The following is a 14,726-nucleotide window of genomic DNA, read 5'->3' as shown; positions in this document are numbered from 1 at the left end:
TTCATGACTTTTTATATTCTCCTATAAGAATGATGAGTCTTTGGACTGCCAGCCAAATTAAAGCAGAGTAACATCTTTGTTCTTTTGCGTTCCCCGTCCTCCCCAGGAAATGTCATGACCTTGAAGTTTCTAAGTGATGCTTCAGTGACGGCAGGAGGTTTCCAAATCAAGTATGTTGCAGTGGATCCTCTATCCAAATCCAGTCAAGGAAAAAACACGAGTACTACTTCTACTGGAAATAAAAACTTCTTTGCTGGAAGATTTAGCCATTTATAAAACAAAAAAAAAGGACACTCAGTGTTTACATTTGTATCTTTTGGAACCCCTTATTAATAGCATTTATTTATTTTCTAAATGTGAAAGGCAATACCTGATACTCTGGGGAAAATTGGAAAATACAGAAAACTTTAAATGAGAAAATAAAATCTCTCATAATCCCACTGCATAAAAATAACAAGCATTAACATTTATATATTTTTCTTTTAGTTGTTTTTCAATTTGTGGTATATGTATATATGTATCTATATGTATTTTGTATTTGAAATTTTGGAATCCTGTTCCATGTACAGTTTTATATCTTAGTTTTTTTTTAACTTCGAACTTTATGGCTTAAGCATTTTCCCATATCATTGAGTATTCTGCAAACACATAATTTTGAACAGCTGTAAAATATTCCATGGTATGATTGTTCCATACTTTATTTATGCTTGTCTCTATTGTGGGAATTTTAAGTTGCTTTCAAAAATATTGCTGCAATAAATATCCTTGCACATACATATGTGTATAGCTCTCTAAGTATTTGGGATAGGGTCCTTGAAGTAGAATTACTGACTCAGATATTAATTAAAATGGAATTTTGTTAGGATCCCTGGCTAGCTCAGTCAGTAGAGCATGCAACTCTTGATCTTGGGGTCATGAGTTTGAGCCCCACGTTGGGGGTGGAGTTTACTTTAAAAAAATAATAAAATAAATGTACAGCTTTAGAAAAATAGAATTTTCTTTTTTATGGGCAAAAGTGACATATCACTATGGTTTGAATTTACAATGAGATTGATGGTTTATATATTTTTGATCAGTTTTATTTCTTTTGTGAATTATTTTTTCATGTCTTTCACCCATTTTTTACTTATATAACCTTTTGATTTATAAGAAATCAGTATATATCAGATATATAATTTCATATCTGTCATATATATGTTGCAATTTAATTTTATGTGAAGTTTGATTTTTAACATTTTTATTAAAGGTTAAATTTTATTTACTGTCATATTTACTGATCTTGCTTCAGTGTCTTGTCTTTACATTTAGAATGAATATTCCCATTACAACTTGATGTATTTATTCATTAATATTTTATTCTTATTATTTTATGGCTTTGCTTTCATAGAAGGAAAAAGTCACAGTTGTTACCCTTTATATGAGGGGTAATGGTTACTATCCAATTAAATTCAACAAAAATGTTTGTGCCTGGCACTGTTCTGGACATTTAGGAAACACTCAAGAACCAAATGATTAAAAATCTCCAGGCTTGGGGAGTTTATGTTCTGGTGCGAGGAGAGAGTCAATAATTCAACATGATAAATTAGTGAACTACATGTTAGAAATAGATCAGAGAGACTTCTTTATTAAATTACTAATGGAATGAGTATAGATTTAGAAGAAGAAAAAAGACTAAGAATTGAGCCCTGGAAGAGGAAGATCAGCAGAGAAGACTGAGAAGGAGCAAAGGATGAATTAGAAGGAATATCCCTTGGGGTCCTAGAAGCCTAATAGAAAACATATCAAGGAGGAAGGAGTGATCAACTGTTAAATGCTGATTTAAAAGCACTACAAAGATGAGTGCTAAGAATAACCACTGGGTTTAGCAACATGAAGATTGTGGGTGACCTTAAGGAGCAATCTTGGGGTGTGGAGGCAAAGGCCCCCTGGAGTGTCCTGTAGAGTGAAGTAGAGGACACCACTGGAGACAGTGAGTCTGGCTATCAAGGAAATGAAGCTGTCAGGAGAACTGGGTTGAAAGAAGGCTTTCTTGATGGGAATGAACTTAGAGAAAGGAGAGATGCTAGGGCCATTTTTCTGAGTCTGGGTAGTAGTCAGAGTCCTGGCAGGAAACAGATGACACAGTCAAAAGGGGGAAACTGAAGAGATTATCACAGAGGTGTGGGTTGACTTATAGAAAGCTCTCAAAGGATGGTGAATCATTAGATGCTCACCACAGAAGGAGGATCCCCTGGAGGAGAAAAATCAGGGGCAGTTATATATGAATCCAGAGAGAGGGCTTCCTTGATAGGAAAGGGTTGCCCAAATGAAGATGAAACAGGAGTTCTGCCAACCCAAGTCTCTGGGAAGGGATTGCAGGTAAATACCTCAATTTCTCCCTCCTCCCATACTTTTATGTCCTGCTGGTGCTTCCTACTGTCTAAACCCAAGCAGAAATCAAAATATGAGGAAACCTGATTGGTACTGTCCACAGAGATCAGCTCCAGGGTCCTGAGCAGGAAGTCAGAGCATAGATCTAGAAGGGTGAAAGGATTACATCTGTCATCATGGGTGAAAGGAGATTGGTTCTAGTGCACAGATGGAGGGACTGGCTTTAGATAGCAGCATGGAGGGGCGCCTGGGTGGCTCAGTCGTTAAGCGTCTGCCTTTGGCTCAGGTCATGATCCCAGGGTCCTGGGATCGAGCCCCACATCGGGCTCCCTGCTTGGCGGGAAGCCTGCTTCTCCCTCTCCCACTCCCCCTGCCTGTGTTCCTGCTCTAGCTAGCTCTCTCTCTGTCAAATAAATAAATAAAATCTTAAAAAAATAAAAATAAAAATAGATAGCAGCATGGACAGTCCCTCTATAGTCCCTCTCTTATGCCATGAATCCTTTAACAGTTGAAACCTATGAACACTTCTCAGTGTTATGTTTTTATTTATTTTATTTTTTAATTTAATTTCATTTTTAATTTTTTTTATTTTACATGTGCTCCACTCCCAGTGTGAGGCTTGAACACACAACCCTGAGATCAAAAGTCGCATGCTCTACCAACTGAACCAGCCAGGCATCCCCCTCAGTGTTATGTTTTTAAATGCACAAAATACATAGGAGTACAAAGAAAATTATTTTGAAACACAGTTATAAAATCATTTTAAAAATCAAATCTGTGATACATTAATGCATGTGTTTCTATATTAATGCCATAAATAATATCTAGTAGTGCACTTAATAACTACCATAATTTTAAAGTAGTGATACATATGTGTATAATATTCTGAAATAGATGCAAAAACTGTTTCATGGTATAAAATCCCTGTGATGTTTACTCATGACAAAAGCATAGGTATTGCTACTGTGGTTTACTACCTACATTCATAACTGAAGAAAATGACTAGATTTCAGTGAAGAGTTATTAGAAATAAAGATGAATTTCCACATACAAGATCACGATGGCCTGGGTTAAGTCCAAAGCTCCATTAGGAAGAAGGTAGAGTGTAAGGACAGAAGCTGACCTATAGAGAGGTATGTGGGAATCTGCAGGGCTCTCTTCTGCTTGTTTTGCATTTCTCAGTAAAGAAAGAGTCAAGTCATGTGCCAAGAATGAGTATGGAAAGGGGTGCTTGGGTGGCTCAGATGGTTAAGCATCTGCCTTCAGCTCAGATCACGAGCTCAGGGTCCTGGATCAAGCCCTGCATCAGGCTCCCTGCTCAGCGGGGAGTCTGCTTGTCCCTCTCCCTCTGGCCCACCACTCATGCTTTCTCTCTCTCTCAAATAAATAAATAGGAACTTAAAAAAAAAAAGATGAGGATGAAGAAGTAAGTGTATGAGGTTTGAGAAGACAGGAGAAGGCATGAGAGGGTCTTCTAGGAAAGTGGGAAAGAGAATGGACCAGAAAAATTGCATGTGGGTACCAGGCAGAATCAAGAACTCATGTCAAGTTTGTGGTATGGACTTGAATAGGAGACCAGTCAGCAAGGCTTGTTTTCCTCCAGTCATGTTCAGCTACACAAAGACAAAGACAGATTGGGGGAGAGCTAGAGTCAACAGATCTGGGTTTTCACCAAGTGACTAGGACAAGAGAATGGCAAGGGAGTAAGGGATGGGCGTAAAGGAGGGACTGTGATGATAACCCATGGAATTTAGTTTGATTAGGAGGGAAGAGAGGACTTTGAGGAAATGAGAGACAGTGAAAAAGTGGTATACTTAATGAAGTGAAGGTCCCATAAGGGCTCAAAGGATTGTAGAATTGGAGGATGAGGAGATGCAGCGGAAAGATAGGAGGTAGTGGTCAGAGAATAGGACTTTAAATATAAGCTTTCGTGGTAGGCAGAATAGTACCCTCTTCTCAAAATGTTACATCCTAATCTCTAGAACCTATGAATATGTTACCGTATGTGGCAAAAGGGACTTTGCCCATAGGATTAAGTAAATGGCCTTAAAATGGGAGATTATCCTAGATTGTCCAGGTTGGCCTAATGTAATCACAAGGATTTTTAAAATCATGGAACACTACATCAAAAACTAATGATGTAATGTATGGTGATTAACATAACATAATAAAATTAAATTTAAAAAAAAGTGGATGAGGGAGGCATAAGAAAAAGAATCAGAGAAAGAGATGTGACAAGAGAGGTAGGGTCAGAGAGATGCAATGTCGCTGGCTTTAAAGACAGAAGAAAAGAGCCATGAGCCAAGGAGTGTGAGTGGATTCTGGAAGCTGGAAAAGGCAAATAAAGAGATTTTTCCTTAGAGCTTCCAGAATGAATGCATGCCTGCTGACAACTTGCTTCTGAATTACATAGTTTTAAAGTAGTAAATTTGTGGGGACGCCTGGGTGGCTCAGTTGGTTAAGCGACTGCCTTTGGCTCAGGTCATGATCCCGGAGTCCCGGGATCGAGTCCCACATCAGGCTCCCTTGCTCAGCAGGGAGTCTGCTTCTCCCTCTGACCGTCCCCCTTCTCGTGCTCTCTCACTCTCTCTCTTTCTAAAATAAATAAATAAATTCTTTAAAAAAACTAGTAGATTCATGTTGTCTTAAGCCACTAAGTGTATTATACTTTTTTATGGCAGTGATAGAAAGTTAATATACCTCTTAATCAGTTTCATGCAGGCTTAGACTTCGAGGAATTAAAGTATAATTCAAGGTGACAAAGCATAAACAAGAAGAAGCAGTAAGCAGAAGATAGCTATTTTTCTAGAGAAATTAACTTACTTGAATACTACTTAAGGCTAGTATAACACTTATATGTCTTCCTGCCTACACCTAATACCTTTTTACTTCCTTGCTCATGAAATTTTTTTCTCTTTTCTTTCTTTCTTTCTTTCTTTCTTTCTTTCTTTCTTTCTTTCTTTCTTTCTTTCTTTCTTTCCTCTCTTTTTCTCACCTCCATAGGCTTTATTGGTTTTTTTTTTTCAGAATCCCCATTTTTTTTTGTTTGTTTCCTTTGAAGTCTCAATGAATGGAATTTAAATAGGAAATTGAAGAATGTGAGTAAATTTGAAAAGTCTAATGCATTCTAGCATATAAGGTATTATTATTGATGATTAATGTAAATTCTCTAAGATTTTCCTGAAAATAATATTCAGATGTGTGAAATATTTAGAATGATATTAAATGCCATCTATTACCACTGACCTAGATTCTCCTATATCTCAATAGTATAGTGAAAGAAGGACACACAGGGTCAGAGGCAGGTTGTAATGACTTCTGGTGATTTGGCTGAATCATTTACAAACCTTCCTTCTGAGGCTTAGATATATTATGGTTATATTCTGAAATCTACAAGAATAATTGGACAGGAAGAGTTACAATATGTATAGATGATTTTTTTTGAGTAAATTGCTAAGTGACTTTGTAAAGCATTTTTTTTTTAAAGATTTTATTTATTTATCTGAGAGAGAATGGGAGACAGAAAGCATGAGAGGGGGAGGATCAGAGGGAGAAGCAGACTCCCCACCGAGCAGGGAGCCCGATGTGGGACTTGATCCCGGGACTCCAGGATCATGACCTGAGCCGAAGGCAGTTGCTTAACCAACTGAGCCACCCAGGCGCCCGTAAAGCATTTTTTAAAACTTGATTTTCTTTATTCAATTTAGCATCCTTTTGCATGTCTAATTTACTATTCTTTATGTTTTAGTAATTCTACTTTATTTGAATGTTTTTAATTTAATACTCAGGTATAATTATTTCAATTTAGTATTCAATTTATTATTTCATTATTTCAATTTAATATTCAATTTAATTATTTCAATTTAATACTCAGGTATAATTATTAACATTAAATTAATATTTCTCTATTTTTTTGTGATGTTTATGTGTGGATTTGGGAGGTTCCTTTTTTTTTCTTTTTTTTTTAAAGATTTTATTTATTTATTTGACAGAGAGGGACACAGTGAGAGAGGGAACACAAGCAGGGGGAGTGGGAGAGGGAGAAGCAGGCTCTCCACGGAGCAGGGAGCCCGATGCGGGGCTCGATCCCAGGACTCTGGGATCACGACCTGAGCCGAAGGCAGACGCTTAACGACTGAGCCACCCAGGCGCCCAGGGAGGTTCCTTTTTAAAATAATGCTTACTTTCAATTTAATGTGATCTTTATATCAATATCATTCTCTGCAAATAAAACAAATATACTGATGTTCATATGTGTATACATTATTTTTTTTAAAGATTTTATTTATTTATTTGAGAGAGATAGAGCATGAGCAGTGGGGAGGAGACAGTGAGAGGGAGAGGCAGACTCCCTGCTGAGCAGGGAGCCCCATATGGGGCTTGATCCCAGGACTCCAAGATCATGACCTGAGCCGAAGGCAGACACTTAACCCACTGAGCCACCCAAGCACCCTACATTCAGTATTTTATATAAGACATTCAAGTTCAGATTTTTGGAAAAAGCATTTTTTGAAAAGGAATTTTTTTTAGGAATATACTTTACAACTGGTCTCCCTCAAAAATTTTTTTCCAGGCTCTTAGTGTGATGGCAAGTTATTTTTATGCTTTAGGTTGCTTTTAAAATTTCCTTTTTTTTTTTTTTAAGATTTTTTATTTATTTATCTGAGAGAGAGAATGGGAGACAGAGAGCGTGAGAGGGGGAGGATCAGAGGGAGAAGCAGACTCCCCCCTGAGCAGGGAGTCCGATGCGGGACTCGATCCCGGAACTCCAGGATCATGACCTGAGCCGAAGGCAGTTGCTTAACCAACTGAGCCACCCAGGCGCCCTCCTTTTTTTTTTTTTAAGGTTTATTTATTTATTTATTTATTTGAGAGAGAGAGATTGGGCATGAGAGAGATCATGGGGGGGGGCAGGGGTAGAGGGAGAAGCAGACTCCCCACTGAGCAGGGAGCCCGATGAGGGGCTCAGTTACAGACCCTGCGATCATGACCTGAGCTGAAGGCAGTTGCTTAGCCAACAAAGCCACCTAGGTGCCCCACTTTTAAAATTTCTAAAACAGGGGCACCTGGGTGGCTTAGTTGGTTAAACATCTGCCTTCGGCTCAGGTCATGATCTCAAAGCCATATTGGGCTCCCCACTCAGAGGGAGTCTGGTTCTCCCTCTGCCTCTGCCTCACCCCCTCTGCTTGTGCTCTCTCACTTTTTCTCTCTCTCAAATAAATAAATAAAATCTTTAAAAGAATAATTTTAAAAATTTCTAAAACATATATTCACAACTGTTTAATTTCCTTCTGAACAAACACCCAGCAAAGAAAACCACTAGAAAAGATCACATACTGCAAAACCTAAATGTATAAAAGTAAACACCCTGTCTCTTGGGCCACCACTGGAAGAACCACATTCTTTTTTTCTCCTTTTTTTTTTTTAAAGATTTTATTTATTTTTTGACAGAGAGAGACACAGCAAGAGAGGGAACACAAGCAGGGGGAGTAGGAGAGGGAGAAGCAGGCTCCCCACTGAACAGGGAGCCCGATGTGGGACTTGATCCCAGGACTCTGGGATCATGACCTGAGCCGAAAGCAGACGCCCAACGACTGAGCCACCCAGACATCCCTGGAAGAACCACATTCGCAATAGTATTTATAAAATACAGAAAAAAAAAAGTTTTTGAGCATTTATTTGACTGTCAAACAATTATAAACGGAACTATTACTGCTTAAGGCTCAGTAACCTCACAGTGATTCTCATGATGCCAAAGAAAAAGTTACACAGTGTTAGATTTAATTGAATTGAGATGTTCATTTAAATTAAAATTACATGTAAAACATAGTACAAAAACTACTTTTCACATTGTTTTCTGAAATTCTATCCCTATTGCAGTGAATGGGGATCACTTACAAAACAAAGTTAAAGGGTTCTTTTTGTTTTTCTATTCTAAAATACCAAGTACTTTTGTAATCAGTATTTTGCAAGCACAAACAAGAACTCTTAAAATAACAGTATATTGATGACAATGTTGATAGTCTCCCATTTCAGAAGAAAAGCCAGTCAGTCCTATGACTTTAGAAGACCCATCATCATCTTGCCCTCTCTTCTAACTTCTCTCAGCTCATCTCCTATTTCTTCCCTCACTCCCTCCAACACCATTATCTGTGCTCCAGCCACATTGGTGTCCTTACTATACTTTACACACTAGCATACTCCTTACTCAGGGACTTTGTCCATGCTGTTCCCTCTGCCTGGAACACTCTTCCCATATAGCCACATGGCCTACTCAATCATGCCTTCAGATCTTTATTCAAAAGTCACAATTTCAATAAAGTCTTCCTAGGCCTTTCATTTCAACTAACTTCTCCCTAAAATTTCATAACCCCTTTCCTACTATATTTCTATCCTTAGAACTTAACACTATTTAGCATGCTACATATTTTAATCATTTACCTGGTTTTGATCCCCCAATAGAATGCAAGCTCTATGAGAACAGTTATTTTTGCTGGATTTTTTTAATCTGCTATTTTATCTATAGGCCCTTGAAATGGAAACTGACACCTAGAAGATCCTTAATTAAATGAAGGAATGAATTAGTATTAGCCTTTTATTTAGAATGAAATATGATAGGGACGCCTGGGTGGCTCAGTCAGTTAGGTGTCTGCCTTCGGCTCAGGTCATGATTCTGGGGTCCTAGGATTGAGTCCAGCATCGGGCTCCTTGCTCAGTGGGGAGCCTGCTTCTCTGCCTGCTGTTCCCCCTGCTTGTGCTCTCTCCGTGTGTCTGTCTGTCTCTCTCTGACAAATAAATAAAAAAAAAATTTTTTTTTTTTAAAGATTTTTATTTATTTGACAGAGAGAGAGATAGCGAGAGCAGTAACACAAGCAGGAGGAATGGGAGAGGGAGAAGCAGGCTTCTTGCCGAGCAGGGAGCCCGATGTGGAACTCGATCCCAGGACCCTGGGATCATGACCTGAGCCGAAGGCAGATGCTTAACGACTGAGCCACCCAGGCGCCCATAAAAAAATTTTTTTAAAAATAGAATGAAATAGGATATTTGAAATATAATTAGCTTAAAAATCATAAAGCCAAGTGGAGAATATTAAGGTGGGGGTTATCATATATATTCTTACCATATGCTAAGAGTTAGGTGATAGAGAATGTATGTTTTATATTTGTATCAATTAGGATCCAATCAGGAGACAGAAACCATAAAGAAATTTAAATGAGGAAACTGTAATACGAAGAATTATTAACTACTACAGGGGAGTGGAGCAATAAGGGATTGGCTAGTGGAAAGTAAATATACAAGGAGACATAAGCAGATAAATGGAGCTGCCACAATTCCTATGGCTAAGGTAGAGCACTTGAGGAAGAGTACCCCAGAAAACCAGACCTGCCTGGAGAGAATGAATCCTATGGTTCCCGAGTGTAAGAGAAGTCACTGTGGTGCAGTGCTGGTGGAACTTGCTAGAAAGCTCCCTGCCCAGGAAGCCTGTTCAAAAAGAGATGTCTCATGGAAGACCCTCCATTGAAAAATCATCTGAAGTGGTTGCCAGGAAAAGCTGGTGTTGCTTACCCTGGAGCACTGTAGGAGCTGGATGCTGAAGAAGCCTTGTGCAATGCAGGAACTTGCTGAGCAAGCACCACTGCAACTAGATGGAAAGCTCCTTCCTCCCATCTCTCCAAGTGCCCTCTACTGGCAAAGCTTAGAAATCTGCAACTGTGCATAAAGGATACATTTCATTTCATTTTATTTTATTTTTTTATTTTTATTTTTATTTTTATTTATTTATTTTTTTTAAAGATTTTATTTATTTATTTGAGACAGAGAGAATGAGAGACAGAGAGCACGAGAGGGAGGAGGGTCAGAGGGAGAAGCAGACTCCCCGCCGAGCAGGGAGCCCGACGCGGGACTCGATCCCAGGACTCCAGGACCACGACCTGAGCCGAAGGCAGTCGCCTAACCAACTGAGCCACCCAGGCGCCCCTTTATTTTATTTTTTTAAAGGATACATTTTAAAGGGCTCATCTAAATTTTCAGAGGCAATAAAGGCAGTATTTGGAGCTGAGAAGCAACAAACTAAATACGGGCACATTTTCTATCTTCAAAAGTTATCATGGCGACTTCCCAGGAAGATGGCAGAGTAGGAGGACCCTAAGCTCACCTCATTCCATGGATACAACTAGATAACACATCAGTGTTAATAACCCAGAAAACAAGCTGAAGACTAGTAGAATAGACTCTCCACAGCTAAATGTAGAGAAGAAGCCACATGGAAGAGGGTAGGAAGGGCAGAGATGGGGTGGGGAGCTAAATGAACCCATGGGACTGTCTGTGGGGGAAAGGGAGCCATGGGCACAGGTGTGGGGGGAAACAGACTCTAACATCAGGGAGCCCACATGGGGAATGTGAATCCCCGTAACATTTGGCTTTGAAAGCCAGAGGGGCTGAATTTCACAAGTTCTTGCAATCAGCAGGGCTTAAAACCTGGAACTTGAAAAACCACTGGCCTCATGACAGCCAGGAGGGTGAGAAGGAGCTGAGTTCTTGCCCTTAAGGAGAGAGCACAACAAACACCCTGCAGAGGTATAGCATAGAAGCAGCACTTTGAAAAATGCATGGGGTAAAAAAAAAAAATGCATGGGGTATATAGGAAGGAGATGTATTTACTAATCTCAGACCCTCTGCTGGATGGGCAGGGATCGTTGGGAGACTTCTCTAGAAACAAAAGAGCTGGCAGGTGCCATTTACTTCCCCCTGCCTCCTCCACTCCCCCATAAGCACATGGACACCTGCAGGAACCAGCCTGGCACCAACACTCCTACCTAACTTGCTAACAGTGAACCTTACCCTCTACATTCTGCTATGGATCCACCCCCTCCAACCTGGCCTACCTATGTCCCTGGCAACTGCAGTTTCTCTTCCACTGGAGCCTATGATGCTGACACCACACACCTCACACTCATATCCACCTTAAGCCCAAGGCAGCCCCAGACTAGCCCACTAACATCACAGGGACCAACCCCTGCCCACAAAGGGCAAAGAGAGCCACTGCAGATGACTGGACTGATGGCAAAAGCAGCTCAGCTACATTAGCAGGTGTGCCTTGACAACACACATAGGAGACACCTGTGAAGTGTTCTGTGAACAGGGGATACTGCACTGCGGGCATTACAGGACCTCTTCTTCATAAGTCCAATACTTTCAAGGCAGAAGATGTAGCTGACTTTCCTAACACAAAGAAACAGACACAGAGAGTTAGACAAAATCGGTAGACAAAGGAATATGTCCCAAATGAAAGAACAGGAAAATCACAGCAAGAAAGCTAAATGACATGGAGATAAGTAATATCCTTGATAGAAAACTTAATATTGGTCATAAGATATTCACTGGACTTGAGAAAAGACTGGAGGATCTCAGTGAGACCCTAAACAAAGAGATAGAAAACATAAAAAAAAAAAAAAAAAGAGAGAGAGAGACGAAGAACTCAATAGCTGAAATAAAAAAATACACTAGAGTGAATAAATAGTAGATTAGATGAAGCAGAAAAACAGATCAGTGACCTGGAGGACAGAGTACAGAAAGCAATCAAGCTGAACAGAAGAGAAAAAAAAAATAATAAATGAAAATAGACTAAGGAAACTTAGTGACCATCAGCATAATAACATTCATATTATAGGAATCCCAGAAGGAGAAAAGAGAGAAAAGTGTACAGAAAATGTATTTGAAGAAATAGCTGAAAACTTCCCAAATTTGGGGAAAGATACAGAAGTCCAGATACAGAAGGCACAAAGATCCCTCAACAAAATCAACCCAAGGAGGTCCACAACAAGACACACAGTAATTAAAATGGCAAAAAGTTGGGGTGCCTGGGTGGCTCAGGTGGTTAAATGTCTGCCTTTGGCTCAGGTCATGATCCCAGGGTCCTGGGATCGAGCCCCACACCCTGCTCAGGCTATTAGCTGATTTTTCAGCAGAAACTTTGCAGGACAGGCGTGAGTGGCATGACATATTCAAAGTGCTGAAAGAAAAACACCTGCAGCCAAGAATACTCTATCCAGCAAGGCTACCATTCAGAACAGAAGGAGAGATAGTTTCCCAGATGAGTTAAAGTTAAAGGAATTCATGACCAATAAACCAGTCCTATGAGAAATGTTAAAGAGGACTCTTTGAGTGCAAAGGAAAGATGAAAAGTAGGAGTGAGAAAAGTGGGAAGCACAAAAACAGTTAAATTATGTATATCTATAAAAATGCGTTAAGGGATTCACAAATTAAAAGGATGTAAAGTATGACACCATATACCTAAAATGTGGAAAGGAGAGGAGTAAAGATGGTTTGGACTTGAGCAACCATCAACTTGATATAGATTAAATTGCTATATGCTATATGCAAAAGATGTTATATATAAACCTAATGGCAACCCAAAACCAGTAATAGATATGTAAAAATATAAAGAGAAAGGAACCCAAGTATATGAGAAGAAGCCAGTAAGCCGAGACAGCAAAAGAAGAAAAAAAAATACAGAGAAGAACTACAAAAACAACCATAAAATAAGTAACAAAAGGATATAGGTACATACTTATCAATAATTACTTTGAATGTTAAATGGACTAAAAAGCCTCAATGAAAAGACACAGGGTGACAGAATAGATTAAAAAAACAAGATCTATCTATATGCTGCCTAAAAGAGACTCATTTCAGACCTAAAGACAAATGTTGACTAAAAGTGAAAGGATGGAAAACAATTTATCATGCAAATGGAAGTGAAAACAATGCTGGGGTAGCAATATTTATATCAGGCAAAATAGACTCTAAAACAAAGACTGTTGGGACGCCTGGACGGCTCAGTCGGTTAAGTGTCTAACTCTTGATTTCAGCTCAGGTCTTAATCTCAGGATTGTGAGTTCAAGCCCCATGTTGGGCTCCATGCCCAGTATGCAGTGTAGTTAAAAACAAAACAAAGGCTGTAACAAGAGACAAAGAAGGACACTATATAATCATAAAGAGAATAATCCAACAATTACAACAAAAGATGTAACAAATGTAAATATTAATGCACCCAACATGGGAGCACCCAAATGCAGAAAACAGCTAATAACAAACATGAAGAAAGTAATAGATAGTAATACAATAAGAATAGGGGTCTTTAACACCCCACTTACATCAATGGATAGGTCATCCAAACAGAAAATCAACAAGGAAACAGTTGCTTTGAATCACAAATTGGACTGGATGGATCTAGCAGATATATTCAGAGCATTCCATCCTAAAACAGCAGAATACACATTGTTTTCACGTGCACATGGAACAGTCTCCAGAATAGATCACGTTAGGCCACAAAACAAGTCTCAACAAATTCAAAGAGACTGAAGTCATACCATGCGTCTTTTTTGACCATAACACTATGAAACTAAAAATCAACTCACAAAAAAAAAAAACCTAGAAAGAACACAAATACATGGAGGTTAAATAACATGCTACTAAACCATGAATGGGTCAACCAAGAAATCAAAGAGGAAATCACAAAATACATGGAGACAAAAGAAAATGAAAACACTAGGGTCCAAAATCTTTTGGATGTAGCAAAAGGTGTTCCAACAGGGAAGTTTATAGCAATACAGGTTTACCTCAAGAAGCAAGAAAAGTCTCAAATAAACAACCTGACCTTCACATAAAGAAGCTAGAAAAAGAAGAACAAACACAACCCAAAACCAGTAGAAGGAAGAAAATAATAAAGATTAGAGCAGAAATAAAAGAATTAGAAACTAAAAAAAGAAAACCAATAGAACAGATCAATGAAACCAGGAGCTGGTTCTTTGAAAAGATAACAAAATTGATAAACCTTTAGCCACACTCATAGAAAGAGAGATAAAGAGAGAAGACCCAAATATACAAAATCAGATATGAAGAGGAGAAATAACAACCAACACCACAGAAATACAATGGATTGTAAAAGAATGTTATGACAAATTATATGCCAACAAATTGGACAACCTGGAAGAAATGGATCAATTCCTAAATACATATAACCTCCAAAACTGAATCAGGAAGAAATAGAAAATTTGAACAGACTGATTACCCGCAATGAAATTGAATCAGTAATTTAAAAACTCTCAACAAACAAAAGTCCAAGGCCAGATGGCTTCACAGGTAAATTCTACCAAATATTTAAAGGGGAGTTAATACCTATTCTTCTCAAACTATTCCAAAAAAATAAAAGAGGAAGGTAAAGCTTCCAAATTCATTCTATGAGTCCAATATCACCCTGATTCCAAAACCAGATAAAGACACCACAAAAAAGGAGAACTACACACTAATTTCTATGATGAACACAGATGCAAAAGTCCTCAAGAAAATACTAGCAA

General features: G+C 38.8%; 1 protein-coding gene across 1 annotated transcript in view; it reads left to right on the top strand.

Annotated features, from left to right (window-relative positions):
* The window catches only part of TNFAIP6 (TNF alpha induced protein 6), a 15,562-nt gene extending 14,794 nt beyond the window's left edge, over nucleotides 1-768 (top strand). The window contains exon 6 of the mRNA XM_006734373.3: nucleotides 107-768. Coding sequence (XP_006734436.1) covers nucleotides 107-276 — 170 coding nt within the window. The 3' untranslated portion in view covers nucleotides 277-768. The remainder of the gene's footprint in view (nucleotides 1-106) is intronic.
* Nucleotides 769-14,726: the final 13,958 nt, after the last annotated feature.

The sequence above is a fragment of the Leptonychotes weddellii genome, chromosome 3 (assembly GCF_054177405.1).
Source record: "Leptonychotes weddellii isolate Sample4059 chromosome 3, ASM5417740v2, whole genome shotgun sequence".
Classification (NCBI taxonomy): Eukaryota; Metazoa; Chordata; class Mammalia; order Carnivora; family Phocidae; genus Leptonychotes; species Leptonychotes weddellii.
The sequence above is the reverse complement of the archived record's forward strand: the minus strand, read 5'-3'. Positions and strand labels throughout refer to the sequence as shown.